At 39.1% G+C, this 18,472-nt stretch overlaps 1 protein-coding gene across 1 annotated transcript in view; it reads right to left on the reverse strand.

The window, feature by feature from the left end:
- Positions 1 to 18,472, reverse strand: part of CAP2 (cyclase associated actin cytoskeleton regulatory protein 2) — a 68,532-nt gene that overhangs the window by 33,975 nt on the left and 16,085 nt on the right. The window contains exon 4 of the mRNA XM_056330228.1: positions 2,204 to 2,281. Coding sequence (XP_056186203.1) covers positions 2,204 to 2,281 — 78 coding nt within the window. The remainder of the gene's footprint in view (positions 1 to 2,203; positions 2,282 to 18,472) is intronic.

The raw sequence follows: 18,472 nt of genomic DNA on the forward strand, positions 1-18,472 counted from the left end.
GCATTCTGATACACTAATGATTAGCTTTCCTGTTTGGATTCCACACTGACTCTGTGGCTCTAGGCTATAAATACAACCAGAGCCCAGATGACATCACATCAACAAGGTCCTGGGGGGCCGGGGGGAGGACCCCTGCTTCTCTCCTGCTCCTGGGTTAGCTGGTGAAAACCAGATTTTTCAAAATGGTTAACCAATGTGGCTTTACAATAATTTTTTTTTCCCCCATCGAGATGGAGATAGAAAAAGCCTAGTGCCTGGAAGCATCACTCTCTGCGGTGGAAAATACTGTTAAGTTCCACAGAATAGGCAGCCTTCAGTTATTTTCAGGTCTGTCTGTAGTATAGATGAAATCTGTGCAAAAAATATGTGCAAAAAAAAGAATGAACTACAACATGTGTTTGAATGCCTATAAAAAATGTGTACCTAACAGGCTTTATGTTAACAAAACTTAAGTAACTGGACTGGGTTTGTTCTCACTGAGAAAGAAACTTAAGTCTGTAATATTCCTGGTATTTTAACTTCAGAATGACATGTACATACATATCATGTGGCATTTGCTTGGTGCTAAAAGATAGTTAAATGATAAAAGCATACTTTCTTGCCTTCAACAAGTTGCAGAAATCTATGCAAGCCTGATAACGTGCAACTAAGACATATGGATACACGTGGCCAGCTCTGGTGATGTTTATGACAAGATTTTTATTATTTGTTACTTTTCTTAATGCCTTTGTGACTGTCATTCCGGACTGCTGGAAAATCTCTTTTAACTTTTTTTTTCCTTGTTTTGTTGCCATTTTTAAGATGAAAATTTCTAAACTTTACAGCTGAAAAAATCTCAGAAGCTTGACTTGAGGTCAGAATGTTGTAAAGGTAAAAGCGGGGAGAAGCTATTGCCATTCTCATGTGAAGGGCAGAGAAAATCATACCTATAGCACATCAGCACAGAAGGCCAAACAGTGAGCCACAGCTTTTATCCTTACCGGAGCTGGGACACCACCACCACTTCAGAACATTGCATTACACGATCGGCCATTGGAAACTGTTCACTGGGGAATACTTTATCTATGAGCATGATGGTTTTGTGGGCCACTGGGTGCGATTGTATTCACAGCCAATATAAATGACTGCTTGAGGCCTGTACCAATGGGAATTTTGCCTGTTCTCTGTGAGTCATGACCCACTTTTACTCTCTGAGATCAGGGACAGCTGGAAAAACAACTGATCTCTTGCTTGGAACTCTATAAATCTAAAGTCTCGCCTGGAATATCTGCGCTTTTTTTTTGCTTTTTTTTTTCTTTACCTTGAGTACCCTTGCTATTAAAACATACTGATCAGAAAAACTTCTAAATGGTGTCTCTAAGAACAATAGTGATGGAAATAAAATCAATAATTTACAGCAGCGGCAGAGAGTTCTGATTTGAAAATACAGAGTTTAATGAACTATGGAGCAGTGAGCTAGGGGAAAAAGAACTGAAGACCATGGACAGACTGTGCAAGTGAAGTCTTCATTCTCTGCATGCTCCAGAAAGGAAGGTTTGCGGGTGGTCCCACTGAAAAACTACATGACTACTGTACCCAGGAATCATACAGTGCTACTGGCCAAAACCTTGGGACCACTAGAACCTACAAATGAGATCTCATAGCAACTCCACAGCTTCCCTGAGCTTTCTAACTGAGGGGAGAATTTAAATACTTGCCAATAAAATAAGTACGTAAATCAACTTGATATAAATTGGTTTTGCATTTTCTTGGCAAAATGCTTTGCCTTTCTTCCAGAATTGGCCTAAGCTGGACCTTAGCTTGGAGAATATTGAGTCTACAGGCTAGTACTGATTTTTCTCTCACTAGCTTATGTGCTGAACTCAAAGTCTGTCATATAGCATCCCTGGGGTCCTAGCAAAAAGCCATTCTATTCCATGGCATTTCCACCTTCCACAGAAACACTGATACCACTTACAGCCATAAAGTGGAAACCTCCTTTCATTTCTTCAATGATCTTATACATATTGGTACAGAAAAAGTTCTTAACTCTGAACCATGGCTTTCTGATTATTGCAGCACCTTGTTGATAAAACTGAAAGCAAGCCTCTAAGTGCACTCTATAAATAAACTAACAAATAAAAGCAGATGCAGGGATGATAACTCACAGGAACACAGCCTTTTTAATACACTGCTTCTTGAAATGCTAGGTCACTTTTCTTACCTCTTGAGGCTCTTGACATTGAGATGCTAACACCAGGAAAGATCTCTGCGCCTGGAAAGCAGCACGTACCATCTCTGCCTGTAACAAAAGGAGGAATATAAATTAAACTTTAGCCTGCAACCCCCCATACCTCTTCTTGGCAGCTCAAAGTCAAGTGTGACAGCTCAGATCTTTCTTGCTGCTTCTCATCTAAATCACAGCAATGCTGACTAGAAGAAATGTATTACAGTTTTGGCTTAGCTATAAATTTTTTTGAAGTCTAAGGTTAAAGTTCCCTATCTTCAGATAGGGGAGAAATGAGTTGATATGCAGTCTTTTGGTTATCGTTTATAAGATTAGTCACAGGAGGACTTAATTTTAACACTTCAGAGAATGTCTAGGGATTTTAATGGCAATGTTTATACTTGAGCGCATGATAACAACTTATCACTGCTGAGAACAGCAACCTGTAAACTTTCTGTTGAACAGTAACTTAGACTGTAGTGATGTTTAAGAAGAGTTGAGCTTGGCGTATTTGCTGAGGGGCTACGCTGTAATTCATTCCTTGCCTGTCCTCTGTGAGCAGATCCTAAGATTGATGGCTATGAGAGATGGTGGCTGAAGACTTCTGGGCAATTTTCCCCCTCCAGAACTCTAGAATTTGGGTTAAAGCGGCGTCTGACAGCATGTTTACATGCTAACAGTGTGGATGCGAGCTAAATCTCTGCACTCCCAGGTGTTCCCCACTGCTCAAATTTCTGGTCTGTTTGGTGTTTTTGAACACTACACATCTTCTGTACATTATGAACTATGTACCTTGATTAGAATCTAATTGCTATTTCTGTACCACCTATACCTCATTCAAGTGGATGAGCAGTGAGTAGGAGAAAGCATTACTGGTATAGGAAACAACTATTCATAAGTGATTTATATTGCTAAATAAAAACCAAAGCAAACCAAATGCTGCTAAGTTAATCTAATATGAATAGGTACATTTATAATCACTTTGTGAAAGAGTGGGGAAGCTCATGCTGCTTTTCCTTGGGGTTTCTTCAATCTATAAAGAAAACAGTGAAATTTTATACGCAGGCCTATATGGATGCAACTTAAAATACAGAAAAGTCAGGAAAATTGAAATTGTAGCAAAGTAAAACAGCCAAATTGTGTTTACTGATCTTAAAATGTAATGGCATGAATAAAACATAATCTGTTAGGATGAAAATTACTGCAAGGAAGACAGTAAAAGAGCCCAACTTGGACAGTATTTGCGGGGAAGGGGATATTATGGTCTGACAGGCTGAGATTTGGAAGAGGGTAATCATCTCTATAAATAGATGAAGAAATAAGTAATAAGGGAAATTGTATGAGTGTAGGAGACTTAAATTTTCCAGACATAGACGTAAATACCATCAATAATAACAAGGTTTACATATTTTTAGACATTTCAGAAGACTGACTTTTTGGTTCAGAAATTCATACAACAACAAAATGAGTGCTATTTTTTTTTTTGTGTAAGGAGGATCTTGCATAACAGCTGACCAAAACCTCATGTTCTAGGAGGAAGTGATTATGGATGGATTTGGTTCTTTTTAAATTGCAAGACTGACAAAAATAAATCTATAGCTAAGGCTTGGTGTCTTAGAATGGCAAACTTCTAGAAAATAGAAAAATCAGTGAATGAAGATGACTGGACTGAGGAATTTAATGATTTGAGTGCAGGAAAGGATGGATTTACATTAAGAATGGAAATAATCTATGCATGCTGGGCAGGAGGGAGAAATTGTAGGGAGGAGCTAGAGTCTCTGAATGAATAAATAACAAAAGAAAGGTACTAGGAAGAGGTACAAAATGCCCAAAGAATGAGAATAGACCTCGATTATCAAGGAGAACTTTCTTTCAGGCATTATAAAATACAGAAGCAAAGGAATGATGGATAAAGGCCTTGTTGAACTGTACCTTGCACAGAAAAGTAAAACAAAGCTGTATCTTTTCAACTACCAGAACAATAAAGAAATAAAGTGATTAAATGAGGCCATGGTAATGACCTGAAGGGTAAGCTGGGCATGCCTTCATTGTTCTTGATGTATAGGTTACCTGTTATTGAATACATGCTTTTCCCTAGTTTCAAGGAAGCTGATGTACATGAAGATATTGAAAGGACAGCTAAGGAGAATGATGATAAATCAATGGGAATTACATCATTTGAAAGGGAAGTCAAATATATGTAGCCTAGTGTGACAAAATCATTAGTCCATATTATTTTCGTTCTAGAGTACTGAAGACACTGGCAGATGGAAGCATAAGTAGAAAAGATTTTAAATATATATCAATTGGAGATAGTACCAGGTGAAAGAAGTATGCAATGATGGATTGGTCAAATATGTCCAAGAAGAGGGAGAAAAAGTGTATCAAGTGATTTCATGGCTGTTAATTTGACTTCAGCACTGTGCACATTTAGAACAGATTTGAAATGAGTGATTAAAAACACATGAAAATTAAAAATGGGAGAAGTTACAATGAGATTATCTGTGGTTAAAATCATTATTTCTGGGGATTATTTAGAGTTTTCTGTTTGTTAGACAAGAATAATGTGTCAGATCTAATATATTTATATATTATATGAAACACTTATTGAGGGTACTCATAGGAAACTATGCAAATTAGTATAAAAACTCTTAAGTTGGATAAGAAGCTGGATAAATGGAGACAACAACAGGGTATATTACAGACGGTGTTATTTGAGAGGAGGAAAGTTGCCAGTTGTATTTGTCAGGGATTAGTTTTAGGAACCACCAATATGTTTATTAGTGTACTAATAGCAAGAATTAGGTGTGCACTCATAAAATTCATGGGCAACACAAAGTTAGGAGGTTTTAATGTTGTCAAGAAGGACTCACTCATCACTTGAGAAGAGTAAGACAACTTTGTTGGCACAGGTCATATGCATAGGATAAAATTTAGCAGTCATCTCCCCCTCCCGCCCCTTTAAAACAACGCGTAATTTGGGATGTAAACACAGATTTAGTTAATTAGAGAAGCTGAAGACTAGAAAATGTAAGTATACAAGCCAGGAAGGTAGCTTTATGAAAAGAGCTTATGCAGTTCTGCAGTGGATGTGGCAAAACATTTTTAGTAGAGCTACGGAAGTTAGTACCATTGGAGAGGACATCCTCCAGAATTCTGTGTAAAGCACTAGTCATCTGTGTTAAATAAAGATGAGCTTAAATCAGAACTCATGCAGAGTAAACCTATTTGGATGTTTAGAGCAATGAGTATCTGTCACAGAAAGATAAATTTTAAGTTTCGCCTGTTTTGCTTAGCAACACATTGGCTAAGGAACATGATTTTTTTCTCATATGGAATGTAAGTAACAGAAGGAAGAGAATGGTAGTGTCAGCAATGATCACACAGATCTGTAAACTGGGTCATGAGTAATCATAGTCTCGAATTTAAAAGACTTCCAGCTATCCAAAAAGTGACATTCAGAAGGGATCTTCCAAATTCCTACAAAGGACCAGCATTATTTTAAGATAGTGCTTTAAATGCTGATCCAACAGATCATAAGCATGAGCAAAATGCTCTTAGACATAGAAAATTAAGATTGTTTTGTGAGTTCTTGTACATATACTGAGCTGGTAGCATCTATGAGGTTTGAAAACTGTGTCTATTTGGCACTTTGTTTACACTGCATTAAATCCATGCCTTTGCGTTCCCACTGGTCATCCTGTAGGCTGAGGAGGAATTTTTTCTCCACTCAAGAGTACAAAATAACAACTGGTTTCTTGTCTGATATTTCACCTCTTTCTGCTGAAGCACTGGAATTTGGTCAGAGCTGGAGACAGACTGTTGGATGATGTACCCTAAAAGACTGACATTCCTTGAGTATGCCTCATACATGTGTCTTGCTCATCTGGCTGATGTTAAAACTACTGTTGGATGTGGAATCAGGATGTACTTCTCTTGTATTACTCTTGTATGTTTATTACTCCTCCTTCTTTACTGCAGTGTGGCCAAGGCCACTTTCTCAAGATGTCTGGGAGCTTCGTTAAGACAACTGCTATTGAGGGCATCCAAACCATTGGTGACACTCTTTGAGTTACTTCTGGTGCATTAAAGGTGTGGCTTTTTGCATTTCATTATTACTCTAAATTTACTATAGGATGTTGGAAATGTTCAGTAGTCAGTGGACTAGATACTGATTGCAAGTCTTGTGCTATATGCCCAAAATTTATCCAGCCCCAAAAGTTTTTAGTTGTGTAGGGATCCGAGCACTCACATCCCTCACCTTTGAATTTAAATCTTAATCAACGGATCACACGAACACAGCTTTTGCATTTTACTAGCAGAATTTTAGAAGACTTCTGCCACATTAACTTTCTTCCTTCCCCAACAGCATTAAAAATGTCTGTCTGAGTTTTACTATTTCTGAGCATGTGGTACTTCTCTCCATGCATCCCATCAAAGTAATAGAAGAGCTTCTTTCTCATTAAGAATGCATTAGTTCAGTCTAACACCATTCCAGTTCTTTCTTTTAGTCTTTGAAATGTGACACTTCATTGCTACCTCCTTGTATTCAGCAGGCAGGCTGTCTAACTAAGCAGACAGCACTGTCTTTTTTATAGGGAGATGACTCTTTCATTAGACCCCCACATGCAGTGAAGATTAATGGGTGAAAATGGACCAGGGAGGGGTGGGTGGGTGGATTTTTCCCAACAAAAAGACTGCCATAGAATGTATCAGCTGAAACTTTTTCAGTTACTCTGAATGATAATAATGAAACCTGAGTGTCAAAAATGGAGGGGAATCATGAGTAAATTTATCTGAGTAACTTAGACCATAAACTTGGTCTACCTGCAGGTAGAAATGGGCATATTTTGGAGCAACAGGTAATTGGCATCTAAAAACTTTGGGTAATCCTTTTGGCATTTCTGGGATTATGCACGGACACAGCAATCATCAGACAGATTCCTCAGTTGAGGGGAATTTTTTGAAGGCAGCAAGTTCCTCAAAGCATTTCCTACTTTGCTTTTAGCAGTTCGTTCTAGAGGCTGGAGGAGATTGCCTGTGACTGTGGACCTGCACGCCGGCACTGTGTGGCATTCCGTTCACCACCTCTGTTTCCCCATCAGTAAAGTGTGGAATGAAGTGTCTTAATCTTTTTCTCAGGTGTGTTTGATAGCTGACTTAGGTGACTGACATGGTTGAAAGAGCTCAACTCCGACATCTGTGCAGTGTCAGCCCAATTCCATTGAAACCCGTGGCTGACTGCCGTGAGGGTCCCCTCTGTCGCCATCGCAGTAACGGCACAGAAGACCCCTCTGCAGTTAAGCCTGCAAAAGCTGATGGGGGAATCATACGTATTTAGCAATCATCTTTTTAACAGCAACTTGTTTAACTTGCTGTGTCACAACACAATGCTGATTTTTGATACTTCTCAGAAGCCACTGCCTGAAAAATTGCCAGAGGCTCTGTGAGAGACGTCTTAACAGTGACAATGCCTCTGACCTGTCTGAAGCAGTGTGAGTGTGGATTCCACCCAAACTTGCCCTGTTTCAGATAGAGCAGACATAGATCCACTGAACCCGAAGCTTAAACTACCAGTTTGCTTTGGCAAAGTTCAGTTCTCTACAGCAGATGTGATCTTAGGATCTGTCTCTTTCTCATTTAAAATGTTTTATTCAGTGTAAGTTGTCCATCACTCTGGTATCCAAGCAGTAATAAATATAAATATTATTTATGTGACAACGGTTGAGTGAACTACGAGAAGAAATAGGGACGTGCATTCAGATCTTGAGTTACAAGTAAATTCAGTCTTAAAAAACAATAAAAAACCTAAATAGAAGTAAAAGAAAAAAAGGATTCCCTAATGAAATTTAGTCAAGAAAATTACCCTATTGACCTGATAATATTAAATTTGTCGAATGTTATTATATTTAATAACATTCTTCCTCAGAGTCATAGCACTCAAAAGCAAAATGTAAATATCAGAATCCACTGGACTTCTGTAGTTGGAGAGTAATACAAATCTGCATATAAATACATGCTAACATTAACAGTGATAATTTGCAAATCAAAATACAGATCTATATACATTTTGGATTTCTAAAATACACTTTATGACTTACTTCGGAAAAAAAAATAGTGAAGAGGACATGAAGGAAAAAAATTGGCATTTAATGGTCCAGAGTTCTCATCGCAGTTTCTGCAGAAGTAATCTTGGGTCCTTTGGGTTTAGCAAAAGACACCAATGACTGACAGCAAATGACAACTACAGATGGAGCTTCACTGTTATGAGCAAAGACACCCATCTTTCTCTAGAACGGACAGTACTGCCAGAGGAAGAGGAACAGTTTGTCTTTTAAATTTTGCTTTGAAGAGCCTCTTCAAAGTGAAGTGGCAAAGTGGCTGGTGGCTGGAAAGGAGAAGCAAGAAATGGAAAAAGAATAGAGTTTAGATTAAGTATGGGGCTGCCATAGAAACTATCCAGGCCAGCTGAAGAGACTATTTATTTTGTACAGCTAATTGGCTGATAGAGGTTTTTTTAAAACTGGGCCAAATGCTGAAAAGTCTGTGGCAGTTCTCCAAACAGAGCACTTTTTATACTGGAAAAGGAAAAGGAAAGAAAGCAAAAACCTGTCACCTTTCTCTTACTGGTCCACGCAGAAAACAGGGTTGAAATTCTAGTCAAAATTGAAGTAAATGGGAGATTTGCCATTGATTTTGAAGGAGCCAGAAAGCACCCCAGATATTTTCCTTTCTGTTTTCAGACAGATACATTTAACTACCACCAATCAGCTGTCCTCTGTTAGTGTTTTCTTTTAGTGTTTTTCAGCCTCCATGGCTATGTCTATATTAGGGAATTTTTGCTCAAATTTCTCAGCATTGTTACTGTCTGTTCAGTACCAATCTGAGGCTATATCAGTGCTGGTCTCTCCAGCTGTTTATATCTGCCAGTGTATTAAACACTGTGTCATGTAACTGTGCACAGTGCTAGCCAATATTACTTCTTTGTTGTTTCAGAGTAGCATCTGTATCGAGGTGTGGTGGTTTAACCAGGACACCAGATTCATTAACTTTACCTTTTGGTAAGCTTGACTGTGACCTAAACTACTCAGAGCTCTTACCTCTGCTGGAGCTCAAATCACATTGGTCTTAAAGATCTTTCAGTGCTAATGACATAAGACAGACAGAATTGTTTGGGGTAAATCATTGCTGCCGTTTTATCCTCCATATGAAACAAACTGTACAGATGTACTGGAATAAAGGGGTATTTAAAGCCACAACAGCTGTTTTTACATTAATTACAAAATTATTGCCTTAGATAAAAAATACACCGGTTCTGCATCTTTTGAACCAATAAAATTTACCCCAGTGTTCCAGAATTTCCTCTAAGCTGGCCCAGTTTTGGATGACATGAATTGTTCTGATAGATCTCAAGGACTGTTAACTTTTAAACCTAATGAATACTATTCAAATTTCAGCTTTGTTAAATAATTAATTATTAATCTTGGTAGTAGAAGAAGTCTGTCACTGTTTCAAGTAGATATAAATATTTGGCTGCAGGGCCATTGCAGCTACTGATTATTGCCAAGTGAAGCAGCAGGTGATCATGTTCTCCCAAAACTTCTCTAATAACCTCCACCCACCAGAGAAGAAGAGCAAGTCCAGACCAGACCTCTTAACCAGCTGATGCTCTCCTAAAGCTCAGGCTGCTTTTGTCTCTTTCAGATTCACAAATCCTTCATGAATCTCTTTTACAACAGCCAAAAATCTGCATCTCTGTTAACCCCTGTTCATTACAGCTTTTACATGGAAGTTCCATAAACAGATGTAATGTATTGATAGTTAAAGATTCCAGAAGATTCAGCATAGAAAAATACTGAGAATTGTGTGCTAAAAGTCTACACATTACTGAAGATGTGGCCAATTTACAGACTAAAGGGTTTTTTGTTTTCAATACCATTCTTTCCTGAACAGTTCGGAAAATGTTCAAGAATTCAAGTTTGCCATTTACATTGCAGACTGCTGCCTTCTGCAAAGAGTCAGTCACCTGCTGGAGATTTCAAAGCTGCCTCAATGCACAGCACACAGTCATGGATCTGCATTTAAAGGCCTCCACATCAGTAGAAGATGCTATTGGCACATTGCAACACCTGATCTCCTAGTCCCTGGTGCTTATCTATGGACTGGACACCCCCAAAATTGATTGTCAGCTGTGTGGAATTTGTGCTGTCATGTGCTGCCTTTATAATATGGAATTAGCAATAATCATAGAAACAAACAGCTGATAAAAACAGCCAAATATTTTAAGGACAAGCATAAAAACATTTTAAAAATGAATGGCTTCTCTACAGCGCAGAGGATACATCACTAGAATCTATACTACGCCACCATTGTTGGTTGGAGTTTCTAATAACCAAAGACTGTGTCACAGTATATTTTATGAGCTTTAGTAACAGTAAACAGCTTTTAGTAACCTCTTATGAGTAACAGCAAATAGTGATCAGTTGGTTTTGACCTGCCTTCAATTCGTCCCCAGGACTCCCGAGGTGAAAGGCTAACACTGTAAAATAATGACAACTCAGAAAAGTATACAGTTTTCCAGGGGGGAATTACTTTACCTAAGAACGTTAGGGGAATATCCTTTATAGCACATGCCAAAGGTTATGCCATGGCAAAGTTGTAACTGTTTCTGAGTAAGTATTAAGGAGAGTAGATCAAAAGCGCCCCAACCTGCACAGGTGTTTCTGGAAGTTAGCTACAATCTTCCCAAGAGAGCTCTTACAGCTAGCTCTGCATCCTGAGCAGCCTGCAAAAGCAAGCAGGTTTCTCAAAGAGAGATGGGAAAAGAAAACCAACTCACTTCAGGATTTCATTAGGGAACAGATAATGTGTAAACAGAAACAGTATAGTTTCACAGACTTTCAAAGCTTCTAGTTTCTACTATTCCTCCTCTACTAAGAGCTACATTCTGTACCTCTGAAAGCATCTGAAAGTCCAAACTTTGGCTGTTATCAAGATCAACCATATTTTAAATTCAGGTTCCTTTCCCCCCCCCCCCCCCCCCCCCCCCCATGGACATCTGAGTTCAGAGTTCTTTGGAGGGCCTGGTTGCCTGTATCAAGGAATTATTTGTGGGGAGACCTCATTTCCCCGTGAAAAGGCAAACCTACATTTCCTACATGGAACAAACACTGTAAACCAGCATCATCAGACAACCACAGAGACCTCAGGGACCTGCAGGTCTCCTTGTCATCTGTACAATCACGGTTTTGCCTGCACTGGCTGCAGGCACTCCAGTCATTTCTCTGATGGGCTGTTTTGCCCTCGAGGTCTGCTGCTAAGCAGCCCCACTCACTATCCTCAGCCATTCCCTCAGAAGCCCTTCTCAGTGAAGGTCCAAATCCGTGCTAAGGGAATCTCAGAACAGGCTTTACAATTTCACAGGCTTTAGGATCTCGTTCATGTGTCCCTGATTTAACAAATACAAGTTCTAGGAAGTTCAGATGCTTATTTCTGTAAATTAAAAAGGTGACAGCACTTGTTGAGGTTATAACTTCATCAATATTCTCCTAACAGTGCTCACTGGGCACCCTGCTGAGCAGCTGATTTGACTTTCCGTGTCCGACAAGTACCAGATGCCCTGATAAAAAGACTGGAGAACCATCGGTTTCTAAGAAATCGCACTATCTTTAGAAAGAGAGCTTGGATAAATAGGTTTTTACATCGAGATGGCTTTGTGTATGTTCTGCCTGTCACGCATTTCAGGAAAACTGGTGACAATGCCCAACTCATCCTGCAAGTAGTCCCACTGAACGCCCTGAAAGCAACTCAAAGGCTAAAAGAGCCAGAATTAGTTTCCTCGTAACTTCACTTTTATCACCTTGGAAGAATCACAGAACCTGACTAAAATGTGCTAACGTGGAAGGAAGTTCAAAGCTTAAATCTGACACATCTATAATGATATTTAAGGTTTCTTCCCACCTGAACCATGCTTTACTTTTCAAAGGTGCTAAATACCAAAATGCTACATTTACTTGGAGAGGGGGCCTCAGCCTCTCTGTAAGGCAAAGTTATCTACATGCACAGTAATGACTGAAAAGCAGATCTGACCTAAGGTGGTTTTTTAAACAGAACATGGATTGGGGCAACAAGAAAGAAATTTTTCATCCTCAAAGATCTACTTCAAGTTCCTAAGTCAATCTTTTTATTATAGCTCTGGGATTTAGAATAAAACATACAATTAAACTTAAGAAACAAAATAGCAAAAACTAAACTGCTTTGCAGTTCATATTAATTATGGAAATATATAGTTCAATTTATGGATGTCAATAGACTAACAGAAGTTAGCAGTGACATGACATGGTTTAATCTATCCTAATGGACTCTTCAATATTCAGAAATCTGGCCATATTGATCATGCAATTCATACTGAATAGAAAGAGGCAATACACATTTGTGGCCACATTCTACCCTCATCATTCCTGACAGCACTCCCAGCTTATTTAAAACAACATTCAAACCGCACATTGGTTTCCCTTGTGGCTTAATTCTCATTATTCACTGAACTTCTTTTTGCTAGAAACTGACTGAAGAGCCAGATTCTGAGCTCATTGTTTGGTTTTTTGCTGACTGCAGTGAACAGCCTTCTCAGTTTCCAAGCCCAGCATTTCTATACACTCAAAACAGTTGCAACCACCAACTAGCAAAATAAAAGCAGGTCAGGGATGGGGAGGCAGGATGAGTGAAAAGAGTGTGCACGTGCTTTTTAGAAAGAATGAGACTGAAAATTAATAAAAGATTTGCTCATAGCCTGTAGCAACAAATGACATCAATTAAGCATGGGAGATATGTGTCCCAAAACAGAAAAGAATGAAAAAAAAAAAAAAAGAATGTTCATGGATGTGCATTTCTCAGCTTGAAATAGATGTGCTTAAACAATGTTACTATTCCAACTTGAAAACTCATAATTCTTCACAAGAGATACAGGAACCATGAGCACTGATGCCAGCAAAGAGAGTTTTCAGTCACAAGAGGTTCATGCTGGTGACAAAAGCAGGGATACTGTCTATCTGCTCCCCTGTCTTGGTCTTCCTGATGGACCAAGATGGTTTAATTTGCCAGTGGTTCACTGGAAATTAGTGTTGTGAGAACCACAGACCTTACTGTTCTGAGGCTGAACGCCTGAGATGACTGCCGCCTGTGCCCTCCCAATCCTGGACTGCTTTGCATCAGTGAGAAAAGTTAAAAGTCTGATTATCTTACCAAGGCTTCCTCATGGGCCTTGGATCTCTGCCAACTCTCCGTCTCCAATCCTTCCTAATAAGTTGCTCCCAATTTTGCACTGACAAGTGTCCTAGGCCATGACTTTGCAACAGGCTCTTTGAGACACTCACACTGTATTTGTGGTGGTGAGTGCAGCTGGTCCACACACTAAAGCTACCTGTCATTTAGCTGGCTAATTTAGCCATGTGATTTTATCACCTTATGATTTTTGGTTAAGATGACACGGTGGTTTTCAACCTGTGGGACACATGCCTCTAGTTCTATACACTACTTCTCCTGGAAAACCACCAAGAAAAACAGGCTTCCTGTCAGTAGACTCAATTTTGCTCTTAAAGGGCTTCAATGAAGAATTTTTAGAGGATAGCAAAATTAGCATGGGCTACAGCATGTGATCAGTTCTGATTTAGACTTCAAATGGCTGAAAATATATTGTATGCCTTGATTAATTGCTCCAATCATTAATTAAATTAATTGGTAAAACATGGACCTTAAATCTAGTCTGAACAATGATTGAGTATTATTCTGAATTCATCTGGTCAATTAAAAAAGCCCTTCATGATTGGAATTTTTTCATATGAGCAAGTTATCCTTTAACATTTTCTTGGGCAAACATGATGGAGTTTTCTTTGGTTTCCCATTCCACATAAGGTTACCCACTCAAATCATTCCGATACCTTTTCCCTGGCGTTCTTTGGAGATCAGAAAATCCCACCGTACTGAGTGACCACCTTCAGGTATCACCCCTGCTTTCAGGGGCTGAGTTTTAGACCCTTACCCATATAATGGTTCCTGATCAACTGCACCACTCTGAAATCAACACAGGTACTACGGGGTTTAGTCTGGAACTACTCCATATGCAAAAAAGCCCCATGAAAACAGGTTATGAAGAACTGTTGACAGCTTTGACTGTTTGCGTTTCTGATTTCTTATGTTTCTGACTGAGGGAATGCCATATGGAACGTTCTCATATATTCCCGCCCCCACCCCCCTAAATTTACAGGTGCATGTTTCTCATGCCAGCAATACGCAACTAAATGCCCAGTATCGGCCACCACGGCATGTATTTTTCAATAGAGTCTGTTCGACTTTTGTCTCTTCCTTCCTTTTTAAATAAAAAGAAAAGCAAGGGGTATTTCCTGCAATGTCGGTGTCAAGAAACTAACAGCCTCATCCAGCCCCCATCCAAATTAATGGAAAATCTCCCACTCTTTCAGGGGGTGCTGGTCTAGACTTGCAACAGACAGGTTCTTCATACTCAGGAGCCACGTTCGTTCCCAACAAGGTGTCTTACAGTCAGACAGGTGCAACCACGTCTGCACACCACTGAACCTGACCCAATAAATCCTGCTTGGTTTGGAAGCCAGATCCAATCCCTAGGCCACAAGTGAAGTCATCCTTTGGAACAGAGCAATCAAAAGCTGTAAAGCTCCTAAAAATGCTACCACTTGGCTACATTGTGTATATTACATTTCCATCTCTCTTGTCATATTAAAATAAAATAATGACATATTAAAAAAAGCTAACATTCTTTATTGCTTTTGTTAGGAAGTATCTTGTAGTACACATACAGGTGAGAAATGTAGTTGAATTAGCATTACAAAATCAACATTAATATTGATAGATTTCCAAAGTTGCTTTTTTAGTTGATGATTATTTGTGGTTTTCTTCAGTTTTGGTGGATAGCTGTACTGTTTTCTACAATTAGTCTCTTTCTTTCAGCTGAGTGCACTTTGTATGCTATAAAAAATGTTTGTCTTTTTATTCTTTTTTTTAATGTATTTTGTTTTTCCCAGTCCTGCAGTAGCTACTTGGTTTGGTGTTTATTGCACGTAGCAGAAAATACCTATCACAGAAATGCAAAGGCAGTCTGACAGCAAGCTTCTCTTCGGGCATGTTGACATCATCCTCCCCTCTGAGCTCCAATTCAACTTTCAACACAATGCCTAAAACTGCACAGCCTCTGGGCACAAAAGATGAACACGAGAGTACACTTGTGCATTCTGTTGCCCTGTAAGCAAATTGCCTTGTTAATGAGGAATCAGTCAAATAATGGGTTTGATAGTCTGTTTAGATTAGCTGAGATAAAGTGCAAAAGTGTTTTTTGGTGTATCGCAGACAGCAGCGCATCCTGTTCAGAGTTCAGGGCTATGAAAGTCATTGGCTAATTCTTCAGTGTCTCTCACAAGAAAAGAAAAGACACAGCTATTTCACGTGTAATAACTACTTTTTGGAAAAAATGAGGACACTAGGATTTTTTAACTTTACTGACAGGCCAAACCGGAGCTGCACTTTGCAAAGTGCATGTAACTCCTGCTTTCAGTTGTCTGTCTGTATTTACATGGGCTATGCCTGGAAGGAGGAGAGAAGAATGCCCTTGCTTTCATATACTAGATTAGGAACAGAAACTCTGTGGGTACGTGCATATGACCAACGTTTGTGGGGTGAACCCTGCTTCCCCTGCTCAGGATGATAACAAATCAGTGCATGCACACAAAGAACCCTGCCTACTGGATAACACGCTGTGAATTACTGCTCTGTGCTATCTTGTTCGTGTAGTCATACATGTAATGAATTCTATCTAAATTCTCTTCCAGTAAGGAGCAAGCTAACTGACAGCCATTTTATTTCTGTATGCTCCAAGCTGGTTGTCTGTCTGAGCTCTGCATTGCAGCAGCTGGAAGTTGATGGAAGAGGGAAGGGAAAAGGCACTGTATTTCTACAGTTTTCCTTTCCAAGCTAAAGAGCTTGGATGAGAGAAGAGGGAACATAACCGAATCACTCAGACAATCTGTTCTTTCAACCGGTGGGGTTGAAAGGTTGAAAGACTTTTACAAATAACGATTAAAAAAAAATGGCAAGTATTAGTTTATGTGACAGGAAGGCTGTAATTCTGCTCTGCTCTGTTCCACATAAAATACTAAAATATGGAAATTTTATGTTATCTGTCCTCTCTTGTAGAACGAGTACTTTTTCTTCTTATCATTACGTCTCATCTGGTACGTTATTCAAACTCAAGCCAAAGTATTCCACTGCTTGAGATATCACATAAACAAAAACAACGTGAAGAAGCTCATAATAAACACATCACAAAAACCTGCTTCTTGGTCTTCTAAAATCTTGCTTGCTTTGCTTTGACAGGGCAAACAGCCCATCAAACCTGCTTGACCAGCTTCATCACTGGGACACAATCTGAAGGTAGACTGTTCTTCCACAGGCAGCCTTTTGTCATCCTCAGCACATTTTCTGTAGCGGCGGATGCATCTGGGCATTGACGGGACTCAGGTCTCTGTGATCCAGTGATCAGCCAGTGCTATCCTATCAGCTGGATGTAAGAGAAGTGCCTACAATCTAGACTCACAGTCCATTTTACACCGCTTTTGAATTTCCCTCATTCTGACAGAAGAATGGTTCAGTGTTGGCACACATGATGAGTCAGCTTGAGGGCTGTTATAACCTGTAATAGTTGGTGACAGCCTCCAAGACACTGGTATGTCAGGCCAGGGACAGCTGGTTGGCAGCAGTCCTGGCCATACTCACTCCTTCACTGACTTCACATGCTCTACAGTTATGACACGGACAGCAGAAAATGGTTTCATCTCTGCCTGTAGGGAACTTTGTATTTCATAGAAATTGCCATATAATGACCAGATTTTTATTCCACTGTGACAGGACAGGAAAAGGATCTCATCTTAGCCATTCAGGATAATTTGTTTTAAATAGGTGAAGTAAAAACCCTAGTCATTCTGTCTTTTTAAAAGTGGTTAGTTTCTTTAATGCAGTTGACCTTGGAGATTCACCACTGCAGGTACTGTAATTGGAATGAGAAATATGCAACTCTCAAGACTGAGTCTAAGCAGAACTCTTCTTTGATAAACTAATCTTTGTAAAATCCACTGTGCTGCTGTGTTTGATGAGCCAGGAGCTAGCTATTTGTTCTTTTTATTTTCTTCTCTTTCAATAGATGATTTAGAGTTCAGTATGCTGAAAAAATAGGAACGGGGCTCCCCAACAGATATTAGTTATGGCTGTATTCTTCCTTTTGCTAGAAAAAACCCCCACACAATCCTTACAGCAATCAGCATGAAACACATCATGTTAAATCCCTCATTTCTTTAGCATAATATGAAGTCTCTCTTTCTCTCATATTACCATTCTGGTCAGTCAGGTATGTGAGGTTTTTCTAGGCAACAGGTGTTTTTTGAAATAAAATACAACCTTCCCTTCAGCTCATTATGTGAAAGAGACAGCAGCTGCAAGTATAATGCTGAGGACACATGGTCTATAAGACACCCAGAAGAAAAATACTCCTTGTTCCACTTGTTAAGGTAAAGCACAGATGTTGCTTCAGTGATAAGCATGAGCATAAGGCAACCACAGTCTGCTTCATGTTGTAAATTCAGAATCTAACATTTCAGAATATTTAGTAGGCTGCGATCAGAATCACTGGTTTCTTTATGTAAGGAAAAGTTGTTTATGGCTAAGCTCATAGACCTAACAAATACTCCTTATCCAGTTTGGATTACACTATCATCAACAATATGCTAGGGACTATCCACAGACTTGGCAGATAAATTATTAATAACCTTTTACATAGACTCAACTATGAGTATCAAATAGTGACAAATGCATAAATTAATACACTTACTGATTTAAACATTGACAGTGTATATTAAAAAGGTTTTAGTCATTTAGAATGTTACATGCAATTTTCTTCCCTGCTTAGTGTTGGTACTAAGGCTATTTCTGTATCGTTCAGATCTAGACTGTTGAGAAATCACCTGCAAAATAATGGTGTCTAATTAATATAATAACCAAAGCTAGAACTGATCCTTTCTGGGGAGCAACTGCCTGTTCAGCTAGGGTGACAATTCCCCCCACCCCAGTTTGTTAATTTTCTCCTAATTTCTTTTAAGAACAATGTACATGTATTGTAGCTTACAGTATAGCTGTTAAGATGAAAAAGCTTTTTCAAATAAAAAGGAAGCACAGTATTTCCTTAGAAAC

Source organism: Falco biarmicus, chromosome 3 (genome assembly GCF_023638135.1).
Source record: "Falco biarmicus isolate bFalBia1 chromosome 3, bFalBia1.pri, whole genome shotgun sequence".
Classification (NCBI taxonomy): domain Eukaryota; kingdom Metazoa; phylum Chordata; class Aves; order Falconiformes; family Falconidae; genus Falco; species Falco biarmicus.